Source organism: Camellia sinensis, chromosome 8 (assembly GCF_055761805.1).
Source record: "Camellia sinensis isolate YWXY chromosome 8, ASM5576180v1, whole genome shotgun sequence".
In the NCBI taxonomy this organism is placed as follows: Eukaryota; Viridiplantae; Streptophyta; class Magnoliopsida; order Ericales; family Theaceae; genus Camellia; species Camellia sinensis.
In genome coordinates, this window is record NC_138968.1 from 120,884,712 (window position 1) to 120,908,268 (window position 23,557).

At 40.4% G+C, this 23,557-nt stretch overlaps 1 protein-coding gene across 5 annotated transcripts; it reads right to left on the bottom strand.

Moving 5' to 3' along the window:
• Nucleotides 1-7,079: 7,079 nt before the first annotated feature.
• LOC145796663 (phytyl ester synthase 2, chloroplastic-like) lies at nucleotides 7,080-11,310 on the bottom strand. Of its 5 annotated transcripts, none has more exons than XR_014337153.1 (6): nucleotides 11,064-11,310; nucleotides 10,539-10,779; nucleotides 10,010-10,140; nucleotides 9,351-9,720; nucleotides 8,813-8,935; nucleotides 7,080-7,385 (listed from the first exon to the last, which is right to left on the bottom strand). XR_014337153.1 is itself a non-coding variant. In XM_082881839.1 (4 exons), the coding sequence occupies exons 1-3, from the start codon at nucleotides 11,078-11,080 to the stop codon at nucleotides 8,879-8,881; spliced, it is 444 nt and encodes a 147-aa protein (XP_082737965.1). In that variant the 5' UTR covers nucleotides 11,081-11,310; the 3' UTR covers nucleotides 7,080-7,385; nucleotides 8,813-8,878. The 5 variants fall into 5 exon arrangements, 1 of the variants encoding a protein (XP_082737965.1); XR_014337154.1 differs by having other exon boundaries at nucleotides 10,010-10,162; XR_014337155.1 differs by lacking the exon at nucleotides 10,539-10,779.
• Between the last annotated feature and the right edge of the window lie 12,247 nt (nucleotides 11,311-23,557).

Here is a 23,557-nt window from a genome sequence, read left to right on the forward strand (position 1 = left end):
TTAAGGCATAGGTGAGACCATGCCTTTGACTAGGAGGAACCCGCAAAAAAGGGTTAAAGCCATTTAAGCACAAGCTTCAATCCCAAGCTTAAACACAATCTCAAGGCCAACCAACTCTCAAAGCAAATAAAAAAAAATGAGGAAATCAGGGAGGTGGCAGATTTTCAAAGCTGAAATGGCATGCTCAAGACACTAAATCATGCAAACAATACATACCAGACAAGCTCAAAAGCCAAATACATTAAGCTAGTAAAGAGCATCACTCTAGAAGCATGCAATATCAAGCATAAACAACCAGACCAACTCTGGGCAGAGCTTAATCATGCCAAATCAGAGACTATAACATACTGAAATTGAAGCTTGAATAGCAAGAAAAATATGTTCGCATGTAGGCTCACAAGTAAGGCATAGAGCACAACTCTCAAAAGTGATGAAAGAGTGGAATATGTGAGAGTGTGTCTACACTATATGCACTGAAATTGCATGCTAAATGATGCCAAAGCATGCAATCATCACAAGCAAAGCATGCTAAGGACCTTGAAACTCAAAGCTAGTCAAGGTCATTTACACTACAGCTATACAAAGCAAAGCACAAATGACCAAGACCACTCAAAACAGAGTTTAAGCATGTCAAAGAAAGGCCAAAAACATACTGGAGTGGAGCCAACACATGTTAGAATGATAGGCTAAAACATCAAGTAAGCTAGGCTGGCAAGCATGATTGCACTACAAGTGGAAGAAGCAAACAAGAGGTGCTCCAACCAGCCAAAAACAAAGTTATAGCATGCCAAAAAAGTCACAAAAAACATGCTGAGATAAATTCATTAGGTGGTATAAAAACATGCACAACTATTAAGCCATCTATGCATACAAACAAGATACAAGGAGAGGGGACCACCCCCTCCTATTTTGAGCCTCAAAACCAACTTTCTACCACTGAAATTTCTTTGCATTTCAATGGTAGAAAGGCCAAACAAAGGGGGTTCCAAAAGCTAAGAAAGGTGGCTCAAAAGGCTTTACAAGCCAAAGAGCCAAGGGAGAAAACCACCCCCTAACCAAACAAGACTCAAACAAACATTTAAAAGCCTTAAAATCAGAGTTTTTAAGAGGTTAAAACCAGCCTTAAAATAGCATGCAAAGGTGGTCAAACACTTAATCAAAACAAAGCTTAAAAGAGACAAGTTGTTACCCTTGAAGCACAACACCAATTCAGCAACAATTCTGAACCAAAACCAAGCCTAAGACCTCAAAGCAAGCTTCAATGGACCTCAGCTCCAAAGTGAAGGTGTTTGACTAGGTGTTTTAGTGCAAATATGTGAAGAAAACTCACTTTTAAGCACAATATAGAGAGAAATAGAGAATTCTAGAGAGAGAGTAAAATTTAGCTCCTAAATTTTCTGAACCTCTCTAAAGGGGGAGGGACCTCCCCTTATATAGAGCAAGCAAGAAAAATCTTACTTTATCCCTCCATACACGTGTATGGAGGATGAGCCTTAGTGAGCAACAGTTGGCTCAAAAAATCTAAAAATATCTAAAAAAAAAGAAAATTGGCCGTCAGCCACTTAACTAGCCGACTGACCACTTTAAGTGGCCTACAAGGGAGAAAAGTGGCCGGCAATTGCCACAAATGGCCGGCAAGGCCTTCCCCTCTCCCAAGCAAGAGGCATCAGGGTTTGGCCCAAAAACAAGGCCAAAACACATAGTGTTAAGAGGCTCAAAGACAAAGCACTCAGCCGAGAACTTCGGACATTCAAAACGAGCGCAAACATGCATAATCATCACGCGCACAAACGATGATGTCTGAGTCTTAAGGTCGGTCAAAAATGGGGTGTCTACAATAAGCTACAACATGTACCTGGAATGGGATTGGGAAGGAGCGGCTGGAAGGGTGTCGCTGCGTTGGCCGAAATGCCACATAACCCTTATACCTTTGGTCTAGGTTACACGCCTACCAAAGAGGATTAGGTAAGAAAGGGAAAGGAAATGGCAGGAAGGGCCAAGGCTCAACAAACTGGGAAGCACTATGAGCTAGTGTATAGACTCATTCAAGGAACCTTGAACGACCACTTTATCTAGGAGGGGGAGGATTTCCCATTTTGCGGCTTCACTAAGCCATGGCTGAATTTAGAAAAGCGGCATTTGCCCAGCGTCGAGATCTTTTTTGACCTCCAGTTGCAAGGGGATGAGGTTGCAGAAGAGCAGACTGACCTACCAACTGAGGCTAAACAGTGTATAGAGGATGAGTCTGATGGCATAGAACTTCAGATAGGTGCAGTGCTGGCTTGTCTCCTTTCAGATCCTCAAATCACACCAGAGAGCTTGGGGGATGACTTCTTTATTTCCATGATTGAAGATCAATCGGCTGTGGACCCTTCTTCTGGCATTCTGGATGCATCTATCGCATCCTCCCTCGTTTGGCAGTTCGAGGAGGGCTTTTTCTCCAGTAGTTCTGAATCAAGTAGTGAACCAGAATCTGATTCCACAGAGCCTGTGGAGTCAGAATCAGATTCTAGCTCTTCTGAGTCGAAGTCTGGTATTCCTGGGGTTGATAACCTGGATGCCGTTGTTTTGTCCAGGTCATCTTTTTCCTTTTCTTTTGAGTCGATTGCAACCGAGGAATTGGACGAGCTGAAAGTTGTGAATAAGAATGGTACCACTGCTGTTTCTGAGTACTTTTCTAAGCCATTTTTTTATTGCATTAATCAGGACTTTCAAAACTTAGATAAAAATGACGAGGAAGAAATTCCTCCGGTTTTGAAAAATTTGACTGATCGAGAGGAGGAGAGGTTTGTAAAACCTCTGGTTGATGAAATCACTTCAATTAATGTGGGTACTAAAAAGGATCCACGTCTGGTCTAGATCGGGTCCACGTTGTCTTCAGAGGAACGTGAGCGCTTAGTTGCTTTATTAAAAGATTTCAAAGATGTTTTTGCGTGGTCCTACGAAGACATGCCTGGAATCGATCCTGAGATTGTACAGCACCGGATCCCTCTTGACCCTGAGGCTCGATCCATCAAGCAGAAGCTTCGGAAAATTCGCCCGGATTGGACTTTGAAAATCAAGGAAGAGGTCACCAAGTAGATAGACACAGGGTTCTTGCTAGTATCTGAGTATCCTACTTGGTTGGCCAACATTGTTCCGGTACCAAAGAAAGATTGCAGAATGCGGGTTTATGTGGATTTCAGAGATCTGAACAAAGCTAGTCCGAAGGACGACTTTCCTCTACCGCACATCGATGAGTTAGTGGACTTTACTGCAGGCCATGCGTTGCTCTCCTTTATGGATGGGTTTTCCGGGTACAACCAGATCATGATGGCACCCGTGGATAGAGAGAAGACTGCCTTCTGCATGCCGTGGGGAACCTACTGCTACAAGGTGACGCCATTCGATCTGAAAAATGCTGGGGCTACTTCTCAACGGGCTGCAACCACGATCTTGCATGATATGATCCACAAAGAGGTTGAGGTGTACGTGGACAACATGATTGTCAAGTTCAAGGAAAGAGAGGGCCACTACACCACCTTGAAGAAATTTTTCCAACAGATTAGAGAATATCAGTTGTGACTAAATCCTCAAAAATGTACTTTTGGTATCACAGTAGGGAAAATATTGGGGTTCTTGATTACACAAAGGGGCATTGAGGTTGATCCTTCCAAGATTAAGGCCATCTTAGAAATGCCACCACCAAGGACTGAAAAGGAGGTGTAAGGCTTTCTGGGTAAAGTGCAATTCATAAGACGGTTTATTTCAAAATTAACCTTGACTTGTGAACTACTATTTGGTCTCCTGAAGAAAGGAAAGAAATTCCAATGGGATGACCGATGCCAGGTTGCTTTTGAGCAGATCAAGCAATATCTACTAAACCCACCCGTGTTGTCACCGCCAGAGCTGGGGAAGCCGTTGATTTTGTATCTGTCAGTAACCGACACGATAATTGGATGCATGCTTGCACAAGAATCTGAAGATAGAGTGGGGAATGCCATCTATTACCTGATCAAGAAGATGTTGGAATATGAAACCCGTTACACTCCGCTCGAGAAGGCTTGCTTAGCCTTGGTATGGGCTACCAGGAAGTTGAGGCACTACCTGTTAGCTCACTCCGTAATTCTGGTTTTGAGATTGGATCCCATTAAATATAACTTCGAGAAACCAGCACTTACGGGTAGGCTAGCTCGTTGGTTGCTTCTTTTCGCCAAATTTGATTTGAAGTGCATGACTCGCAAGTCTATGAAAGTGTAGACACCCCATTTTTGACTGTCCTCAAGACTTGGACGTCATCATTTGAACACTCGATGATTATCCATGTTTGTGTTCATTTTGAATGCCCGAAGTTCTTGGTGGAGTGCCTTGCCTTTGAGCCTTTGAAACTTGCCTATTTTGTGCTTGGTTGTGGACCAAATGCTTGCTTCTTTGCTTCTGAAGGAGAGGGTGGCCTGTCGGCCATCCCTATAATCCATCAGCTAGGGTTATTCCCATCGGCCATCAGTGGTGGCCGGTCAGTGACACTGATGGCCGGTCGGCCTCATTGATGGCTGACGGCCATTTTCCTCCTTTTTCAGATATTTTGTGTGCCAACTGTGCCAGCTATTGAACACTAAATATATCCTCCATACACGTGTATGGAGGGATGAAGCCAAGCTTTTGGCTTGTTTTTCTATATAAGGGGAGGCCTCTCCCCCAGTTTTGAGGTTACAAAATTTCAAAGCTGAAATTTCTCTCTCTCTAGAATTCTCTCTCTCTCTCTCTCTCTCTCTCTATTGTGCTTGAAAGTGAGTTTTCTCTACAATTTTGCATACAACCTCTTGACCAAACATCCCTATCTTGGAGCTGAGGTTCCTTAAGGCTTGTTTGGAGTTCCTAGAGTTGGTTTTAGCTCAGAATTGCACATGCTTTGCTGTTACGCTTCAAGGGTAAGGCCTTACCCTTTTCAAGCTTTGTTTTGATTAAGTGTTTGGTCATCTCTTTAAGCTATTTTGACCTGGTTTTTCAACCATAAAAAAGTCTAATTTTAAGGTTTTAAAATGGTGGTTTAAGCCGTGTTGAGTTAAGGAGGTTGTCCCCTATTTTACTTTTGGCTTGTGAGGCCATTTGTGCTACTTTTGAAAGCTTTTAAAGTCGCCCTTTTTGGCCTTTAAACCACTGAAATCCAAAGGAATTTCAGTTGCAAAAAGTTTGTTTTGAGGTTCAAAATAGGAGGGGGTACCCTCCCCTTCTTGTCTCTCTATTCCATGCCTAGTTAGCTTTACAAAGTAGCATGGTTTTATGGCTTAACTTAGCTTCATCTCAGCATGTTGTTGCTAATGTTTTAGCATGTTTTAACTCTGTTTTGAGTGGCCTTGGTCATATTACTCATGCCTTGTATGGTTGTAATGTAATTGGCCTTTACTAGCTTTGTGTTTTGGAACATCTAGCACGCTTTGCTTGGATTGTTTGCATGCCATAGCATCATTTAGCATGTAATTTTAGAGCATATATCACTATCACACTCTCACACATCCCACTCTTTCAATGCTTTTGAGAGTTGTGTGCTTTGTGTCCTGTTTGTGAGCCAACATGTGCGCATGTTTTTCTTGCTTTTTGTGCCTTAGTCTCAGCATGTTTAGGCCACTGTTTTGGCATGATGTAGCTCTATTTTGGGCTGGTTTGGTCATTTGAGCATTGTATTACATGCCTGTTCTTCACTAGTTTTGGTGTTCTTGGCTTTTAGCATGTTATACATGAGGTGTTTGCATATTATAGTCGTATTTTGCATGCCATTTCAGCATTGAAAATTCTGCAACCTCCCTCATTTCTTCATTTTTCCTTTTGTCTTGAGGGTTGCTTGGCCTTAAGTTTGTGTTTAAGCATGAGGTAGGGTTTGTGCTCAAATGGCTTTAACCCTCCTTGTGGGTTCCTACTAGTCAAAGGCATAATCTCTCTAATGTCCTAAACCGCCCTTTAAGTTGACCCCTTCCATTAGAGGACTTTCACATTGGACTTAACTGGTTAAGGGATTAATTGGTAAGCTAAAATGTGTAAATAAGAAATGAGTAAAGTAAAACATGAACAAGATAAGCATTTGTGTTGCATTGCATGTGTTTGGATCAAACGTTAATCCAAACACAAGAAATGTGAGACGTTTCATACTCAAAGTGATGAAACGTGTCACATTTCTTGGTCGTCGTCACCCTTGATCATGTATGATAGGCTAGTGGCACTTTGAGTCTTATGTGTGCATTCATCAGGCTTGTACAAACTTGGTTCTTTGGCCATCATGCATTGAGATGCTTGATTGGTGGCTTGAGAGCCAAGTGCCATACTTTTTTGAGCTTGAGACATGATAAGGAGAGTGGCAGTACGCACATTTTCTCACTACAACAAAAAAAGCCTTTGGTGACAGATTGATTTTGTCTCCAAACATCAAAATTTCGTCACTAAAGTGATCTGTGACGAAAAAAATTTGTCACCACGTTCGTGGCCTATACGTCGTCACAAAAAGTACCTGGTGACGAAAAACAGTTTCGTCACCTATTTTTCATTTTTGGCGACGAAATGCTTCGTCTCCAAATGTTGAATTTTTCGTCCTCTAAAACACCAATTTCGTCAACAAAACTAAATAATATTTTATTTTAATTGTTTTTTGCGACGAAATATTTCGTCACCAAATATATTTTAGTGACGAAAGTTTTCCTCACCAATGATATGGATTAAGGTGACAAAAAAATTCATCACTAAAATGAGCAAAAAAGAAAATTATTCAATGACAAAATATTTTGTCACCAAATATTTCAATTTAGCGACGAAATATTCAGCAAATATGACGAAATTATTTGTTTCGTACTATATCATTAGTGACAAAATTATTCATGTTTTTTGAAAACTAATAGCGACATTTTTTATTTCGTCACTAATAAAAATTAAAAATTTTGAAAATGGTAATACTGTTTTCTTCCGAAATTTTTTATTTTCAGTAACAATTCCCTGCGCATTTCGATAACCTGTTCAATAAAATATCTATTACAAATCAATACAAAAATCTGTTCATTTTCATAAACATCACAATCAAATTTTAGCACTATCTACAAAAATACAATATGAACTGCATGCAGATTATAAACATGTCTCCTAATATCCACAAAAAATGCCTACTAATATCCACAAAAATATAATATCAACTGTATGCAGATTACCAAACACATCTCCTAATATCCAACAAAAAACATGTCTACTAATATCAACAAAAATAAAATATCAAGGGCGGATTACCAAACATGCCCCATAATACTAACAAAAATATAATATTTACAACACAACCAAAATACATGTAAGGTAATATGAACAAAAACACAAAATGAGCTACCATCGGCCCTCCAAATTACCAAACACATCCATATCAAATCTCGAATCTGCAAAAAAAAGAAACACAAAAAAAAAAAAAAAATGTCAGTTAGACAATTATTATCTTATCCATAACATATACAATTTAACATGCATTTTTGGAGTTAGTTTTCAAACCGGGAGTCCCGTGCTAGTTCCGTAAGTTTCCACAACTCACATTGGTCCATCCCGAGGTGTTTGAGGTGTTTCCCGGGCCGTCTCGTGGCTGTTGCTCGATTTTGGCCCCCGAAGGCCTATTTTCAAGCTTAAGTGTGAAAAAGTGCATTTTTGGACTTAGTTTTCAAACCAGGAGTCCCGTGCTAGTTCCGTAAGTTTCCACAACTCACATTTGTCCACCCCAAGGTGTTCGAGGTATTTCCCGAGCCGTCTCGTGGCTGTTGCATGATTTTGGCCCCCAAATGCCTATTTTCGAGCTTAAGTGTGAAAAAGTGCATTTTTTGACTTGGTTTTCAAACCGGGAGTCCCGTGCTAGTTCCGTAAGTTTTCACAACTCACATTTGTCCATCCCGAGGTGTTCAAGGTGTTTCTCGGGCCGTCTCGTGGCTTTTGCACGATTTTGGCCCCCGAAGGCCTATTTTTGAGCTTTAGTGTGAAAAAGTGCATTTTTGGACTTAGTTTTCAAACTGGGAGTCCCGTGCTAGTTCCGTGAGTTTTCACAACTCACATTGGTCCATCCCGAGGTGTTCGAGGTGTTTCCCGGGCCGTCTCGTGGCTGTTGCACGATTTTGGCCCCCGAAGGCCTATTTTCAAGCTTAAGAGTTTTCAAACCGAGAGTCCCGTGCTAGTTCCGTAAGTTTCCACAACTCACATTGGTCCATCCCGAGGTGTTTGAGGTGTTTCCTGGGCCGTCTCGTGGCTGTTGCACGATTTTGGCCCCCGAAGACCTATTTTCAAGCTTAAGCGTGGAAAAGTGCATTTTTGGACTTAGTTTTCAAACCGGGAGTCCCGTGCTAGTTCCGTAAGTTTCCACAACTCACATTTGTCCATCCCGAGGTGTTTGAGGTATTTCCCGGGCCGTTTCATGGCTGTTGCACGATTTTGACCCTCGAAGGCCTATTTTCAAGCTTAAGTGTGAAAAAGTGCATTTTTTGACTTAGTTTTCAAACCGGGCGTCCCGTGCTAGTTCCGTAAGTTTTCACAACTCACATTGGTCCATCCCGAGGTGTTTGAGGTGTTTCTCAGGCCGTCTCATGGCTGTTGCACATTTTTTCGACTAGTTCCATGCCTACATGTCGGAATAGTTTTCGACTTAGTTTTCGACTTAGTTTCATGCTTGCATGTTGGAATAGTGCAAATGTCAAAGTAGTTTCCTAATTGGGAGCCACGTGCATATTTCAATGTTTGTGATGTTTCTCGGGCTTTTACGTGCATAGTTCACTATCTTAGTTGAAGAAGAAATTTCTACTAAATTAGCATAGAAACATAATATACTAACCAAGAAGCTTGTCCATCAGAATCTGAACTTTCTCCACTCTCAAAATTTTTCGTGATACGCACCGAGCTATGTACCTTGACCGGGATTGATTTTGATCCACATCGATGTTTTGTTTTCATTTGCCTGAACAATAGAGTAATATATTTGTGTATGACTGAGCCACATCAACTACACTAATGCCGAGTAGAAGAATTACCTTACATCAAGAAAGTGTGAGTTCTTCACACAGCCTTGGAGTTAAGGGACTTTGACAAAATAAAAATTACATTAAAGTGATAAAAAGAATAGATTTCTCTATAAATTACAGTCAACCAATCCTTGGTCAAATAAAATTTTGTGGAAAGAAAATAGATTATCATCCATTTCATTACTCTTTCTTGTTTCAAATGAAACTTATGATCTAAGGCAAGCAGAGGAAGAAGCAGCAGGGTGGGGTCAAAAACCAGCATAAATCTGCGTTAGTTAAAATGGTGTAATTCAATTATAAACAACGAAACATCCAACCACTAGCATGTAGATGAATCGAAGTAAAAGTTACCTTCCAATGAAGAGCCTCGCGTACGCCTCCTAGAAACAATAGCACATGGGATTTTGAAGAAAGAAGTTTATACAGGTTAGTTGCTAATACAGGAACTATACCCAAAATTCTGAGTTTATCAAATGCCGATACATCAGGTAATTTTCCATCTCGCAACCTCTCAAACATCATGGGGTGTGCCAGCGGTCGTAAAGGAATTTTTCTTTCAGCCCAAAGCTTGACACACATTGGAAGCGTATCTAACGCTAGTAACATGTGATAGCCAACAAACAAGACAGGTCCCTCAGAAGGAATCCCTTCAAGGCCCCTCACCATCTTCCCATTTTCTAAAGTTGAGATCATCACAGGACTGGTAGCCACTTCAATCCATCTACAATCCATCATAATTGTAAAGCAATAAATGATTAACTTTTAAAACAATTCTACAACAGCTTCAACAGTCACACAAACTCATCAATAAAATGTTTTTGGGAAGACAAGTAGGCTGTCAGCATTTTACACTGACAGCATAATCATAAATCCCACAGAAACACAAGAAACAAAATGAACGGACAATGACCCATGCATATGCACTGCTGGTATGCTGTTGATTGACAAGTGGCATATATGTTTGTGAACAATTAAATTTCAATTATTTGCTTGTTGCAAATGTCAGTTACCTGTACAATTCATATATGCTTGTGAATTCAAAAGGGCTCGGTGGCTTGTAATCTGAGGCATAGTCAACACATTTTGCACGACGATAAAAACTAGTACCCTTTATGATAGTTACCAAATCAATACCATCTTCCTGTTACATATTGGTAGAACCACTAATATATATCATTATCAAAGAACAAAGTTCTAGCGAAACTAACTTCATTCAAAATTCTGAAGAATAAATAATATTTCCAAGGAACAAAACTACATATGGCCATGCATCTTCCTGGTTTTCAACTTGATTTTTTGTTATTGTAACCCCTAATATATTTCTTATATTTTCCAGTCACAGTTCCATTAATATTTTTAGTTAAATTTCCATAAGATCTAAACTATTTGGAAAATAATACTTCCATGTGTGTGTATCCTGCATAGCCACAGAGAGAGAGAGAGAGAGAGAGAGAGAGAGAGAGGAAAATAATACTTCCATTAATATATTTCTTATATTTTCCAGTCACAGTTCCATTAATACTGTTTTTGTGTTGGTACCTCAAATATGGAACTGGTTAGGCTAAACTCTGGTGGTCTGTCTACACATTCTGCTAGAGTGTGATGTGATCTGCTGTGTAAATCTATCCAGGTGCCGTGTCTGCCTGCTGTTAATGTCTATAAATTCTGGTTTGTGTTTGCTTTAGTTTAGCTGCTATGAATAGCTGCCCAGGTGCTGTGTGGGAGTGAGTCTTTGCCTTGCTGCTGTTGATTCTGCCTTGCTGCTGCTAGCTCTGTTTTGCTGCCGAGTGTTTTAATGGTTATGAAAATTGTGATGTCAAGTACACATAAAACTCTATAGTGCAACTCATAAACTAATAATGGGGCTTTTGGTTATTATTTAACACAATAGTCTATGGCTGCTAGCCTGACTTGTAGAAACACTAAATTAAAATATTTGAAGTCTCCAATGTATTTTTTCCACCATGAGATCTATATATAGCTAAAACTTGAAATATGCTTCATATCAAGCACTATAATACACTGTCTACATAAAGAGATTAGCTAGAGAGAGAGAATGAAAACCTTAAAATTAGGAGCATTTCTTCTTATATTGATCACATTTCTTGTAACATATTTCTTCTTCAACTCTTTGATCTTGCTTCCATGTTCTCAACTCAAAGTTCTGTGGCTGCTATCAGAAGGTGGGCTGAAGACCAACATGGATCCAATTTGCTTGTGCCTAAGCTATTATGGTTTAATGTTGCCCCTCCCAAAACCTAGTTTTTTGGCTGGTTCGCTTGGTAATGGAGGGTGAAAACAGTTGACTCTTCATCTCTTGCATCAATAGAAAAAGAATAACCACTTTGATTGTTACTAGTATAAATGTTTGGATTATGATATCGATATGACACATACATAGAATCAATAAATCCAAAGTCAGATATTTTACAGTCATAAAACCAAATATACATAGAATCAATAAATCTAAAATGAAATCTTGAAGTGATTATATATTCCTCACCACTTGTAGAATCCTAAACTTACTTATAGAATCCTAAAACATCCTCATGCTTCAGTAACTTCTTTAATGATTGATAGACCCCTAGAGAATGGAACCCTTCAGTTCTAGTCTATAAATATCCAAAGATAGAGGGAGTTAGGAAAATGTAAAAGTAATGTATAGAAATAGTAGATACTAAGAAAATTTGGCAATTGGAGTAGGCTGATTTAGATCACATGGTCAGAATGTGATGAGGTAGTTTTATATGCAATAGTAATTTATTAATTATGTAGAAATGTATATGAAATTAGATAGGATCTAGGAGAAAAATATGAAATTTCTATCTTTTATCTATAAAAGCATTCTATTACTAAGAACTGTGAGTTCTTATTCAAATATAACAAAAAAAATTGCATAATCGAAGTGTTCAAATTAAATACGGTGTCGGACACACATTCACACTCATACCCTTGTCATATTCGGTGAAACCGAGTATTTTAAATATTCTCACAAGGGAGTGGGAGACAAAAAATTCATATGCCATGGGTACACCAACCGACCTAGTGTACTAAACTTTCTAAGAAAGAGGGTCCACAATTCAGGAGGAGAGATAAAGTTTTAGAGTGTACTCAGCACTCTCACAAGGGGTATTCATTACTGTAATGAAAATAAAGGGAAAAGAAAAGAAAATTACAGGCAGCACAACTATATCTAAAAAATAGAATTACATTTCTCTATGCAGTAAGAAATTAAGTAGAGCAAAGCAAATCATGGATTGCTAGACACATCCCAAACCAAAATACTCCAAGCATGGTATGAGAACTATGAAAATAGACTAACACTAACTGAGGAGAATTATGCAAATCACAGGAATTGAGGAAGCAGAGTAGATAAGTAGACAAACTATTCTAGTCCCAAAATGGGAAACACAAAAACCAAAGCTAAAATTGAAGGATCACTCTACAAAACTAACATATAAAAACATCTTTCCCAGAAAAATAGAAAGCTAACCTAGAAACAAAAGGAGCAACTATTGATCTAATGCTAGCAACACTTTTCTAGTCCCAAAATGGGAAATACAAAAACCAAAGCTAAAATTGAAGGACCACTCTACAAAACTAACATAAAAGCTTTCCCAAAAATAGAAAGCTAATCAAGAAACAGCCAAGAGTAACTATTTTTATCCAATGCTAGCAACAATTTTCTGTCCACTTAAGTATTTTCATTTATTTCTTTACAAGCAATAAATTCTGAGGCACCATTCAAAAAGATGCCTGAGATCATGTGGTGTATGTTGTTTGTTAATGACATAGCTTTAGTTGTCCAAACTACAGGTGAATTTAATGTCAGAATTGTGTGAGAATTAAAATCTAAAAGTTTTGTATCAAGTAGGACTAAGAGTACCAGAAGTACAAATTTAAGAAAACTACAAATATGAAGGAAATTGCACAGAAAAATAATTGTAAAAGAGAGAAGCTTATACAGGCAGCAACCAGATTCAAAATTGCACACCAGATAATTGATTCAGTATCTGTAAAAGTTTGCTTTGCAATTACAAGGTTAGGTTGGGCTAGTCCTAAGTTAAATGACCCCAAATCACAAATCAAGGCCAATGACACCAGATACTATGAGGTCTCTATCAAATTTGAAACCAAGAAAAGCAAATTAATGCATATTGTTTGTCATGATCTTTCGAGATATACCAGTCAAGGAAAACATTACGCGATTTCCATGTACATTGATTTTTAGTCAGGCAAATTATCAAACAAATGGTATGCCTAATTTGATAAACGCACTAACAAACACGAAAAGCATACAAATCAGTTCAACACTTCCGTAGAAGACAGAAAAGTGAAATACAAGAATTTTACATACCTTGTTGTCCGGATTCGTAGCACATCAGTGACAACATAAAAATACAAAAGTGAATGGAATTACAAATAGCAACAGAACATAGAGAAAAAGGAGTACAAAACACACATAGATGAAGAACAAACATATGGGTTGAGTGTGCCTGTTGTTGAAAGAGTGAGCTGTGAGATTTATACACTGTGGGTACAAAACACACAAATAGGGCTTCGTTTCAGAAACAAAAGGCAAGGAGAAAGACTCTTCGTTTCAGAAATAGAAGGCAAGGAGAAGACCTGTGTTGTTTGTGAAATTCAATCTGGGAATGGAAAGAGTCGCGCTCTCTTAATTGTGGTAGAATAGGCACAAATTTGGGAATAGTATTTTATATAAAAATCAAATTAAAATATTTTATACAATCACACTTATTTAGAAAGTGTGATTAAAACATATATATATATATATATATATATATATATATAATTATACTTATTTAAAAAGTGTGATTAAAAATAGATATTATTAAGTATTATTGTAATAGTGTATATATAATCACACTTTAATTACAAGGTGTGATTAAAAAATTTATATATATAATCACACTTAATTGAAGGTGTGATTAAAAAATATATATGTAATCATACTTAATTGGAAAATGACATAAAAAATAAATATTATCACACTTAATCAAATTAAGTGTGATTAAAATATGAATCTAATTTTTTTTATCACACTTTTAATAAAAGTGAGATATTTTTATTTGTCAAAGTGTGATCTTTAACTATTTTTATAGTAGTGAGGAAGGGTATTTTTTGCTTTTGTGTAATGTGGCTAATTTCATGAAACTGATCAGCAGTTGCTAGGTATCATTTGTTCAATGAATATGTTTTCATGTTAATATCTATTTTTACTGTTTCACCTAAATTGGATGGGCTGGAAATTTTGAAGACAGAGGACTTGGAAAGTATCAGTGTCTGTGCTTTGATAGCACCTAGATGTGCATTGACATACAAAGAAGCTGATTCTAGCATCTGTAGCCTCCAAAGAAGTGTTTATATGTATACAGAGCATATACATCAGACAAATACATCAGAGGGAGCAGAGAGAGACTAACAGCGGTGGTGTGCTCCCATCGGCACAGCAGCGGCGGTGAGGAAAGGAGGGCTGTCGGCGGTGAGGGCTGTCGGAAATGGTAGCAGCGGCGGTGAGGGCCCTGTGTGTGAAAGTATAACGTGTGTGTATGTGAAATAGGTTTGAACCGAGAAATTATTGTGTGTGTTTGAGAAGAAGAACCGATTGTGCCAAAACATTTTTATTTCCCCCCTAAAATATTTAGTGATTAAATTATATTTTGGTGACAAAATTATTTCTTCACCAAAGATAAAAATATTGGCCACAAAAATAGTTTTGTCACTAAATAATATTAAAATATTAAAAATTATTGGTGACAAAAATATATTCGTCATTAATAATTTTATAATTGGTGACCAATTTTTTCGTCACCAAAAGTTTATTAATTTTGGCGCCCTCCGAAAATATTAGCGGGAAAATATTTGGTGACAAAAAAAATATAAATAATGACGAAATATAATTTCGTCACCAATTTTTTTTTATTATGCTTTAGATTGGTGACGAAATTTTATTTTTGTCTCCAAAAATGATATATTTGGAGACAAAATATGATTTTCGTCATTAAAAGATACGTATTTCGTGACAAAAAAAAATTTCGTCATTAGTTTTCGTCTCTAAAGACTATTTTTGTTGTAGTGTCTTGCAAATACATTACCATGCCTATGTTTGCTCTCTGTTGCAGCAAAAGGAAGAAGTTCAGGAAAGCAGTGGCTGACCGACCACATGTACTAGCCGACCGGCCACCAGCGTTGGCCGATAGCCACCATTTCTAGCCGATCAACCACCAGTGTGTTCTTGGGATCAAAGAAAAGCAGTTTGGAGGTTGGCATAATTTTCAGAGGTCCAAAGATGTGCAAACAGAGGCATTTAGAGGCAAGGTAGTCGATTTTCGGGGCGAAGCCAACCGAGCATGCATATCCCCTCTCGCTTCCTGAGGCCGTTCATTTGAATTGCTTAGCTAATTGATTCATTAGCTTAGTCGTTTTGTAATTAATTAGTTAAGTGTTTAATTAATTAATTCGGTTTACAATTAATTAGCTTAGATTAGCTAGTTTTTCAATTCCAATTGTGTTATAATTAATTAGCCAGAATAGTTAATTAGTTGGCTTGTAATAATTAAATTAGCTTAGCTTAGCTTTTTTGTTTGAGCCCTCCTTCAAGAGGGCGCAATGTTGTAATAAGTGTAAGTGTGCGTGTGTGTGTGCGTGTCTTCCAACCCCACTTCTTTCTCCCTTTTATTTAACCACTTTCGATGGTTAGTCTAGGGCACGTTTCAATTAGCATACCTTATGCTTTGTATGTTTGAATCCATTCATTCGTATTGCATGCACCGGGCTCGGCGCATCATTCAAACTGCATTGTATTTCAATACCTATTTGAATACGTGTATCAAATCGTTGAATTCATATGCCATCTTAGACAGCCGAGCCTATTTTGTTACATTATTGCATGTGTTGCATTAGGCATCTTAAATAGTTAGGATCATGCATGATTTCTAACTAGCTTTTGTTTTGTTACGCTTTAGCATACTTGCATGAGTGTGAGTGTTGCCATGATAGCATGCTCGCCATGAGGCTATTTGCTTAAATGCTAAACTGCATGAATGCCTGTGGGTGAAGGTTTTATTGCCTGAATTAGGACAATTCGACGAATACGAAGTTTAAGCCCACTTTGCGAAGTGGCAAAATCATGTTTTAAGCCCACCTGAGGGTGGCAAATCCTCGCTTTAGCCCACTTGTGGGTGGCATTTTCAAACCATTTTGAAAAGCAAACATGAATTTTTTTGTTTCAATTCTCGTGATTGAGTCTATACTTATGTGTGCGTCACATAGTAAAGTTAGCTAATAATCAGAATAAGAACACATGTGTTTATCAAACAACATATCATGTTTAGCAGAGGCTGATCTTTGATCGGGTGAGTGGGGTTGCTCATTTCAGGACCTTCCCCTCTCATACCCAAGTTCCCGAGCCGAGGCAACTTTGGTGATGACAGACATGTGGCCTTTGGCACGAGTCAGGGTTTCCTAAATTTTCCAAAAATAAAATATTTAGGTGGCAACTCTGTAATCTGGCAAAGCAGTCCATGTTTGGCGCTTTTTGATTCAAAATCAATTTTCCAAAACCAATTGCCAGATTTAGACTCTTTAGTGTTTATCAGTCTCACATTGCACTTTGTGAGATTAGATTCAGAACCGCGATAGGAGTCTGAACTGTAGTAAGACCAATTTGCGCCTCTCCGAGAGGGAGGCGCGTGAAGAAAGTCGAGTCTACAGAAAGGAAGAGCGGTAGCAGAGTTCCTAGCTGATCACCCAGTGGATGGGGATGAAGCAGTAGAGTATCTGTTTCTGGATGAGGCCATTCTGCAGGTCGAAGAGGAGATTTGGACTATGTACTTTGACGGAGCGTCTAACTAGTACAGGTATGGGATACGGGTGTTGCTGATAGCGCCAGACAATTCGTACATACCTTTAACCTTCAAACTCCGGTTCAAAGTATCAAACAATAAAGCAGAATACGAGGCATGTATCGCTGGCTTGGAAGCTGCCCTGGAACTAGGGGCAAAATGGTTGAATGTCATTGGGGACTCGAACCTAGTTATGTCTCAAGCAAAAGGAGACTGGAAGGTTAAGGAACAAAGCATGAAAATCTATTACTAAACCCTAGACGTTCTGATTCTTAGGTTTGAGAAGTTAACCTTCACGCATTTGTTAAGAGAGAGCAACAGGTTTGTTGACGCTTTATTAACTCTATCTTCCATGATAGACATCCCTTTGGGAGTCCGGATGCATCCGATCATTATAGAATAGAGGTATGTGCCGGCCTACGAGTTGATTGCCGCAATAGATGAAGTACAAGATCAGAACTGCTGGTATCATGAGATCTGGAACTTCTTGGAAAAAGAGGTTTATCCACTAAAGATAAAAGGGCAATACGGCGAATGACTGCTCAATTTATCATCTACGGGGGTAAATTAAACAAATGGGGCCATTTGGGAATGCACAAGCTATGTGTTAATGCTGAAGAGTTGAAGCGCCTAATGGAGGCCATCCACGGAGGAGAATGTGGTTTGCATATAAGTGAAGTGATGCTAACTTGGAACATTCTCAGACAGGGTTACTACTGGTCAACCATGGAGGAGGATTGTATTGTTTTTGTTCGACGATGCCACAAATGCCAGATTCATGCAAATTGCATGAACATCCCGCCGTCGAAGCTATACAACATGACTTCACCGTGGTCATTTTTAGTCTGGAAAATTGATGTTATTGGGGGTAGTTACTCCGAAGGGGTCGAACGGGCATGAGTACATCCTGGTGGCGATAGACTACTTTACAAAGTGGGTCGAGGCCCAATCCTATACAGTGCTGAAAGCGTCACACGTAGCCAAGTTCATCAGAAATAATATCATCTGTCGTTATGGGGTCCTGAATGAAATCATCTCGGATAATGGTTCCCACTTTAAGAAAGAAGTGATCGACTTGTTGGAAAAATACAACGTGGCTTTTCATAAGTCATCCACATATCGGTCACAAACCAACAGAGCTATTGAGGCCGCCAACAAGAACATCAAGCACATTCTACAGAAGATGGTGGAAACATATAGGGACTGGCCAGATAAGTTGTCGTTTTCTCTCTGGGGCTATAGGATATCAATCCGAACATCTACTGGGGAAACTCCATATTCTCTGGTTTATGGGATGGAGGTTGTTCTTCCAATTGAAGTTGAAGTTCTGTCGTTGTGAGTTATGGCTGATTGCCAGATAGTAAAAGCGGATTGGCTACAGAGCAGGTTCGAGGAACTTATGCGGTTCGACGAAAAGAAGCTGAAAGCACTGTACCACGTCCAAAGTTATCAACGCAGAATTGCCAGGGCTTTTAACAAGAAAGTTAAGTCTAGGAATCTGAAAGAAGGGGATTTGGTGCTCAAACACAATCGAGCTCCCATCCATGACCCTAGGGGTAAGTTCAAACCTAATTGGGCTGGTCCTTATATCATCAAATCTATCTGGTTGGGTGGCGCTGTCATTCTTATGGACTTAGATGGCCTCGAATTCTCCCAACCAATCAACATGGACAAGTTGAAGAAATATTATCCCTGAGTGGCTCACTAGGCCGAAAACCCGAAAGGGCGACCTAGGCAAAAGTTAGAGCACAAAAAAATTTGAAAAAAGAAAATTTGAACTCACAAGGTTGAAAACCCAAAAAGGGCGGCCTTGACAAAAGTTAGAGCGCAAAAGGAGAGTGTTAATACCCGAGTGAACCCAAACTGAACAACGTAAGGCTTGATTCTCATCTTTGGCATATGTAGGCAACTTCATTCTGAAGTCCAGCCATAAACACTTCCAAATCAACTGTGTCCATGTGATTGTTTTGGTCATCTTTGTCTTTCTACATCCAAGAGTTCAGTTGTGATCTTTGCTATCAGAGTTGGTTGCAGTGCAGTGCTCTTCAGAGAAGGGGCAACTTTCCTGTTATTGGATTCGGGATTGTACATCTCAAGGATAGATTCTGGGTGTGTCCAGTTGTGATCCTTATCGAAAATTGTTTTGAAAAGTTTAATAAAAGATGATTTTGTTCAAATTAGTCTTTTTTATAGCTTAGACCATTTTTTGACCAAAAGAAAATTTTTTAAATACCCACAACCTTCAATTTCATTGATTTCAATATAGAGTTCTCTACCTCTTGATACAAATTGAAGTTGCTTTTTATTACATTCAAAAGGAAAACTTGAAAGTAAAGATCAAAGCAATAAACTTTGGGACTAGTCGAGTCAGGTGTTCCTGCGCCTCCTCCCAGAGCTTGTAGAAGCTTCAAATGCTAAAGTGGTCCTGGTTTGCGCCTCATCTTCAAGCCAAGCTATGCATTCGCCAGAAAGGGCGCAACTGAAATTGGGAATGGGAGCCAAAAGTTCTCTTGTCCTCCATGAAGTGGGGTATCGAGCTAGCTATGAACCTCGGATTGGAAATGGAGCCAGGTACTCTACCCCCTCTTCTGGGCAAGTCTGGTCGTGTTCGAACTGACGCCTGAATCGAAATGGAAAGTAGAAGACACAGTGTGTCAAACTAACCAACTGAATGCCAGGCTGGCGAGACATGTTGTATCTCATCTCAGGCAGATCAAACCAAGGGCAACGCCAAACAAGGTCAGCAGCAGATCTGTTGCACATCCAGTGGCACCACCACCCCTCGTTCGGGAAATCAACTAGCCGTTGATGAAAGAAATAGCCGCACGCTGAATATGTAGGACAAGAGTCCACTACTTTCAACCTATCCATGAGCCATACCTGGGGAGGGATGAAAAATAAGATAGATTAAAGAATAGAGAGGTGTATGTGGAGAGAAAAGTGAGAAAAGGTTTTGAGAGAAAAACAAAGTCTGAGGGCCGAGGATGTGAAAAAAAAATATGAGAAGGGTGGGAAACATTACCTGCAAGAGTAGTGGACTTCCTACAAGCTTGGTTGTCTCCGGGGGATGGAAAGCATCCAAGCCCATCAAAGTCTCGGCTAGTGTCAAGCCAATGTAGCTCTTGCCCTCTTTCAAGCCTTGGGCCACTTTGATCAAGCAAATGCTAGACCCTCTGAAGCCAGGGAAAAGTAGAAAATGAGCCAACATGCACAAGCAAATGGCATGCTGCCGAAAACTGTGCCAGAGACGATTGTCACGGTCGCCGGCATCAGAAAACTGATGAATCAAACTGGGAATTTCTAACTCCCCGTTGTGAACCAAAGATCGGGCATCGTGTAAAGTAAGCCCACACATTCTTCCCAAAGCCTGGATGTGGCCAAAACATGACTGGGGCAAGATTTCCTCGTCATGCTGGGATTCCATCAAAACTTGGAATTCTTCGATTGTGGGGCATATCTCTTGTCCCCTGAAGCTGAAAACATGAGTAACCAGATTCCAACATCTAGCCGCGGCATGAAGGAAAGGAAAACACAGCGGAGTACGACTTAGCGGGAATAGTGCATTTATCCTAAAATCCCAAAAATTCAACTTTTTTGAGCCATCTAAAGTCACAATCCAATCAGAGAGTTTTTTGGTAAAGAATGGCTCCATTTAAAGCAAAAACAGAGCTGAAATGAAGAAACTACGAAGCTGGAGCTTTTGTAAAAGATAAGGTGTTGAGTGGAAGACAAGTGGCAACAATCTGGAGGTTCCCTACATTAGTGGTCGAGCGGCCACTTTTGGCGGCTACTACTAATGGCCGATGGTCATTTTTGGTGGCCGGCAGCATCTGTTTATGTCCGGTGGCCTCCCACTTTTTCCTCTGGTCCATCCATGTGTTGAAAGTGCTAAGAACCTATGTTTTGTTCCACTCTTGGTGCATTTTGCCGTCTCTCTTTAAGAATTTTGTCTAATTTCTTATCGAGTTATCGACTTGCTTATCGAGTTGTTGAATTGCTTATGAGTTGTGTTTGTATTGATTGTCGAGTTGTTGTTTTGTTCAATGAGTTGTTTTACTCTATTTGTTATGTGTTGGTCGGTTCACTACCTGATAAGGAATTGCCAACACAATGGACAACATCTAATTTCCATCAAATCTCGTTTTTGTGTACAATGGTACAATGTGATGCTCAGAATATAAAACACAACACTTTTTTCTCAAAAAAGTTGATTTTTCATTCCAATCATGGTTTCTTTTACAAAGAGTGCGAGTTTTTAAGAAAATAAAAACTGCTTGGAACTATACAATGTGTTAACACTCCTAGCAAAAAGAAAACTAAGCAAAAACATCTGAATCGGCACCTGCCACCTTAGGATCGAGAGGCCCTCTTCGTCCTCTTCCTTGGCAGAGTGGACTCAGAGCTATCACCATTAGTGCCACTGTCTGAATCTGAGCCGGAGCTTGAACCAGAGCTGCGTTCGCTCCCCTCCTGAGAGCCCTCCTTAACATCGCCACCGCCCTCAGAACCCCAGCCAGTGTCGTCGCCTCCACCCTCAGATGACTCTGATTGGGGGCTCGTTGGCTCCTCGCCCTCATCTGTCTCATTATCATCCAGGACAGGCTTTGACGAGCCGCTTTCATCACGAGTGCGTCTAGCTCTGCTACGGCTATGTGCCGAAGCCCCCCGTCTCCCTCTTTTTGCTTCCCGAGGGGGTACAGATGGTCACGCTACAGCTCTTGCTGGAGCGCATGGTGTGGCTGGGATCTGAAAAGAACACTTTGTCGAAAACGTTAATTGCTACATATATCAGATGCAAAGATGGAATACAGTATGTAGTGTTTCGGTGCAATGTGTTAGAGCAATGCAAGATGGAACAAATTACATTTGAAATGCTGATGTATCGGCAGGGAGCTTGATGGTATGAAATGTAAGTTGAAGAAACTCACCGGAATGCCATAGATGCTGAGTAAGTTCATGCTCGTCTGAACCATCCCCATCAGAGAAGTTGCTAGCTCGAGAGCCTGCCTGGTGTACTCTATGGATGGCTGTAAATGTGTTGAGATGATCAGCGGTCTATAAAGCATAACAGAAATGAATTGAATATGCAAAGTGTAAAGTATGGTACAAACCGGGGTCGGGCCTCGAACTCCGACAAGCTCATGTCCAGTTGGTGAAAGCTCAATGGAAATCTAGTAAGCCTCCCCTGTGGGTCGCCAGTAAGTCAGTGTAGTAGGCAACTCTGGTCATCCCGCCCTCTGCCCCGTCTGAGAACCTCTTCTACTGTGTGTCCTGGACACCCTGGCCTCTCCCTCTCTCTCGCCTCTACGAGCGCTAGTCAAAGGCAGCATAAGGTATGTCTGGATAAAGGCAGTGTAGTCGCCATCGACTCGGAAGAAGTCGGCATCCTAGCCTCTGGTGAAATCAATCATCTCCTGGAAAGTATATCTCGTTGTTGACCTCATGTATGTCGGAGGTGGCATCGAGACTACCGGCTCGGGGTAAGCCGATGGTTTGGCACAAGAATCGCTCCCCTAAGAACCACACCGACAAACTGGGCCCTCGAGCAAGATCCAGAATCGGGAAGCCTCCCGAGCACCGACAAACTGATCTCTGACCCCGTTAGGCATCACTGCCCTGGGCTGCCAGGTGATCTGCAAATAGTAAATATACAAATTGTTAGTTCCGGTTAGATATGCAATATGAAGTACAGCTAAAATAACTGTAAGGTTTGAGTTACCTCTGTTGCCGTCACAGTGTCGAAGAATCGACGGAAAAATGAAAATGACTCCCTAGGCCTCTGCTGGCATCTCCCGTCATACGTGTGGGAGTACGACACTATAGGTGGCATCTCTACCTCTGGCTCTGGGTCAAGCCTCGGAAAATAGGCGTACACCCATAGCTACAAAAGGCGAAAGGACAACAGTGAGAATACCACAGGTGAATACAAATGTAAAGAAGAAAGCAGATTGTGTATACAGTATACAGAGAATGCAATGCAGAAGGCAGACAGTGTGTGCAGTGTGTCGATAAATGTAAAGCAGAAAGTAGATTGTGTGTAGTACAGTGTGCGACTTGTGCAGTGTATAGAAAATGCGAAGTAGAAGGCATAACAGGAAACGTAAAACAGAAGTGTAGGACATACCTCCCAGGCCCTCCAGTAGCCTCCTAGCAGATGCCTGCTCCGGCGGGAGGTGGAGCTCATGCACCCGTATAGTGTGGCCAAGCCTACGCCGCCCCAATCGTAGAATTGGACGCGAAATAGGTCCACCAAGGCGCTCATGAGGTAGAGCCCGATAGTGTTCGCTCGGTCGGCGAATAGCGTAGTGCCAAACAGAAACATGATGAAACCTCGAGCGTAGTACTTGGTCTCCTCACGGGTCGTCGGCGTCCTCCCTCTAAAGTGAACAGCGAACCATATATATCGAACCATCCCTGATCGGGAGATGGGTGGGCGAATCCCTAGCAGGTAGATCTGAGAAGCCTCCTACTCGCCCATGTCTGTGTCAAAAGGAATTGGATGACCCCCTACCGCTATGCCAGTGAGTATAGAGATGTCAAAGGGAGTAATCGTCATCTCCCCTGTTGTAGAGAAGTGAAAAAAGTCGGTGGTATCACACCACCTCTTTACCAAAGCGCCTAGTAGAGGCCGGCTCGCTATGAGACGTGAGAGCCCCATGAAAAATGTGCCGAAGCCGGCCTCGTCAATGATGT

Bases quoted from the DNA above. Each gene is read 5' to 3' on its own strand.
- LOC145796663 (XM_082881839.1), bottom strand. The intron at 8,936-9,350 runs GTAACTTTTACT...TCTATTGTTCAG, and splicing joins GCGAGGCTCTTCATTGGAAG to GCAAATGAAAACAAAACATC.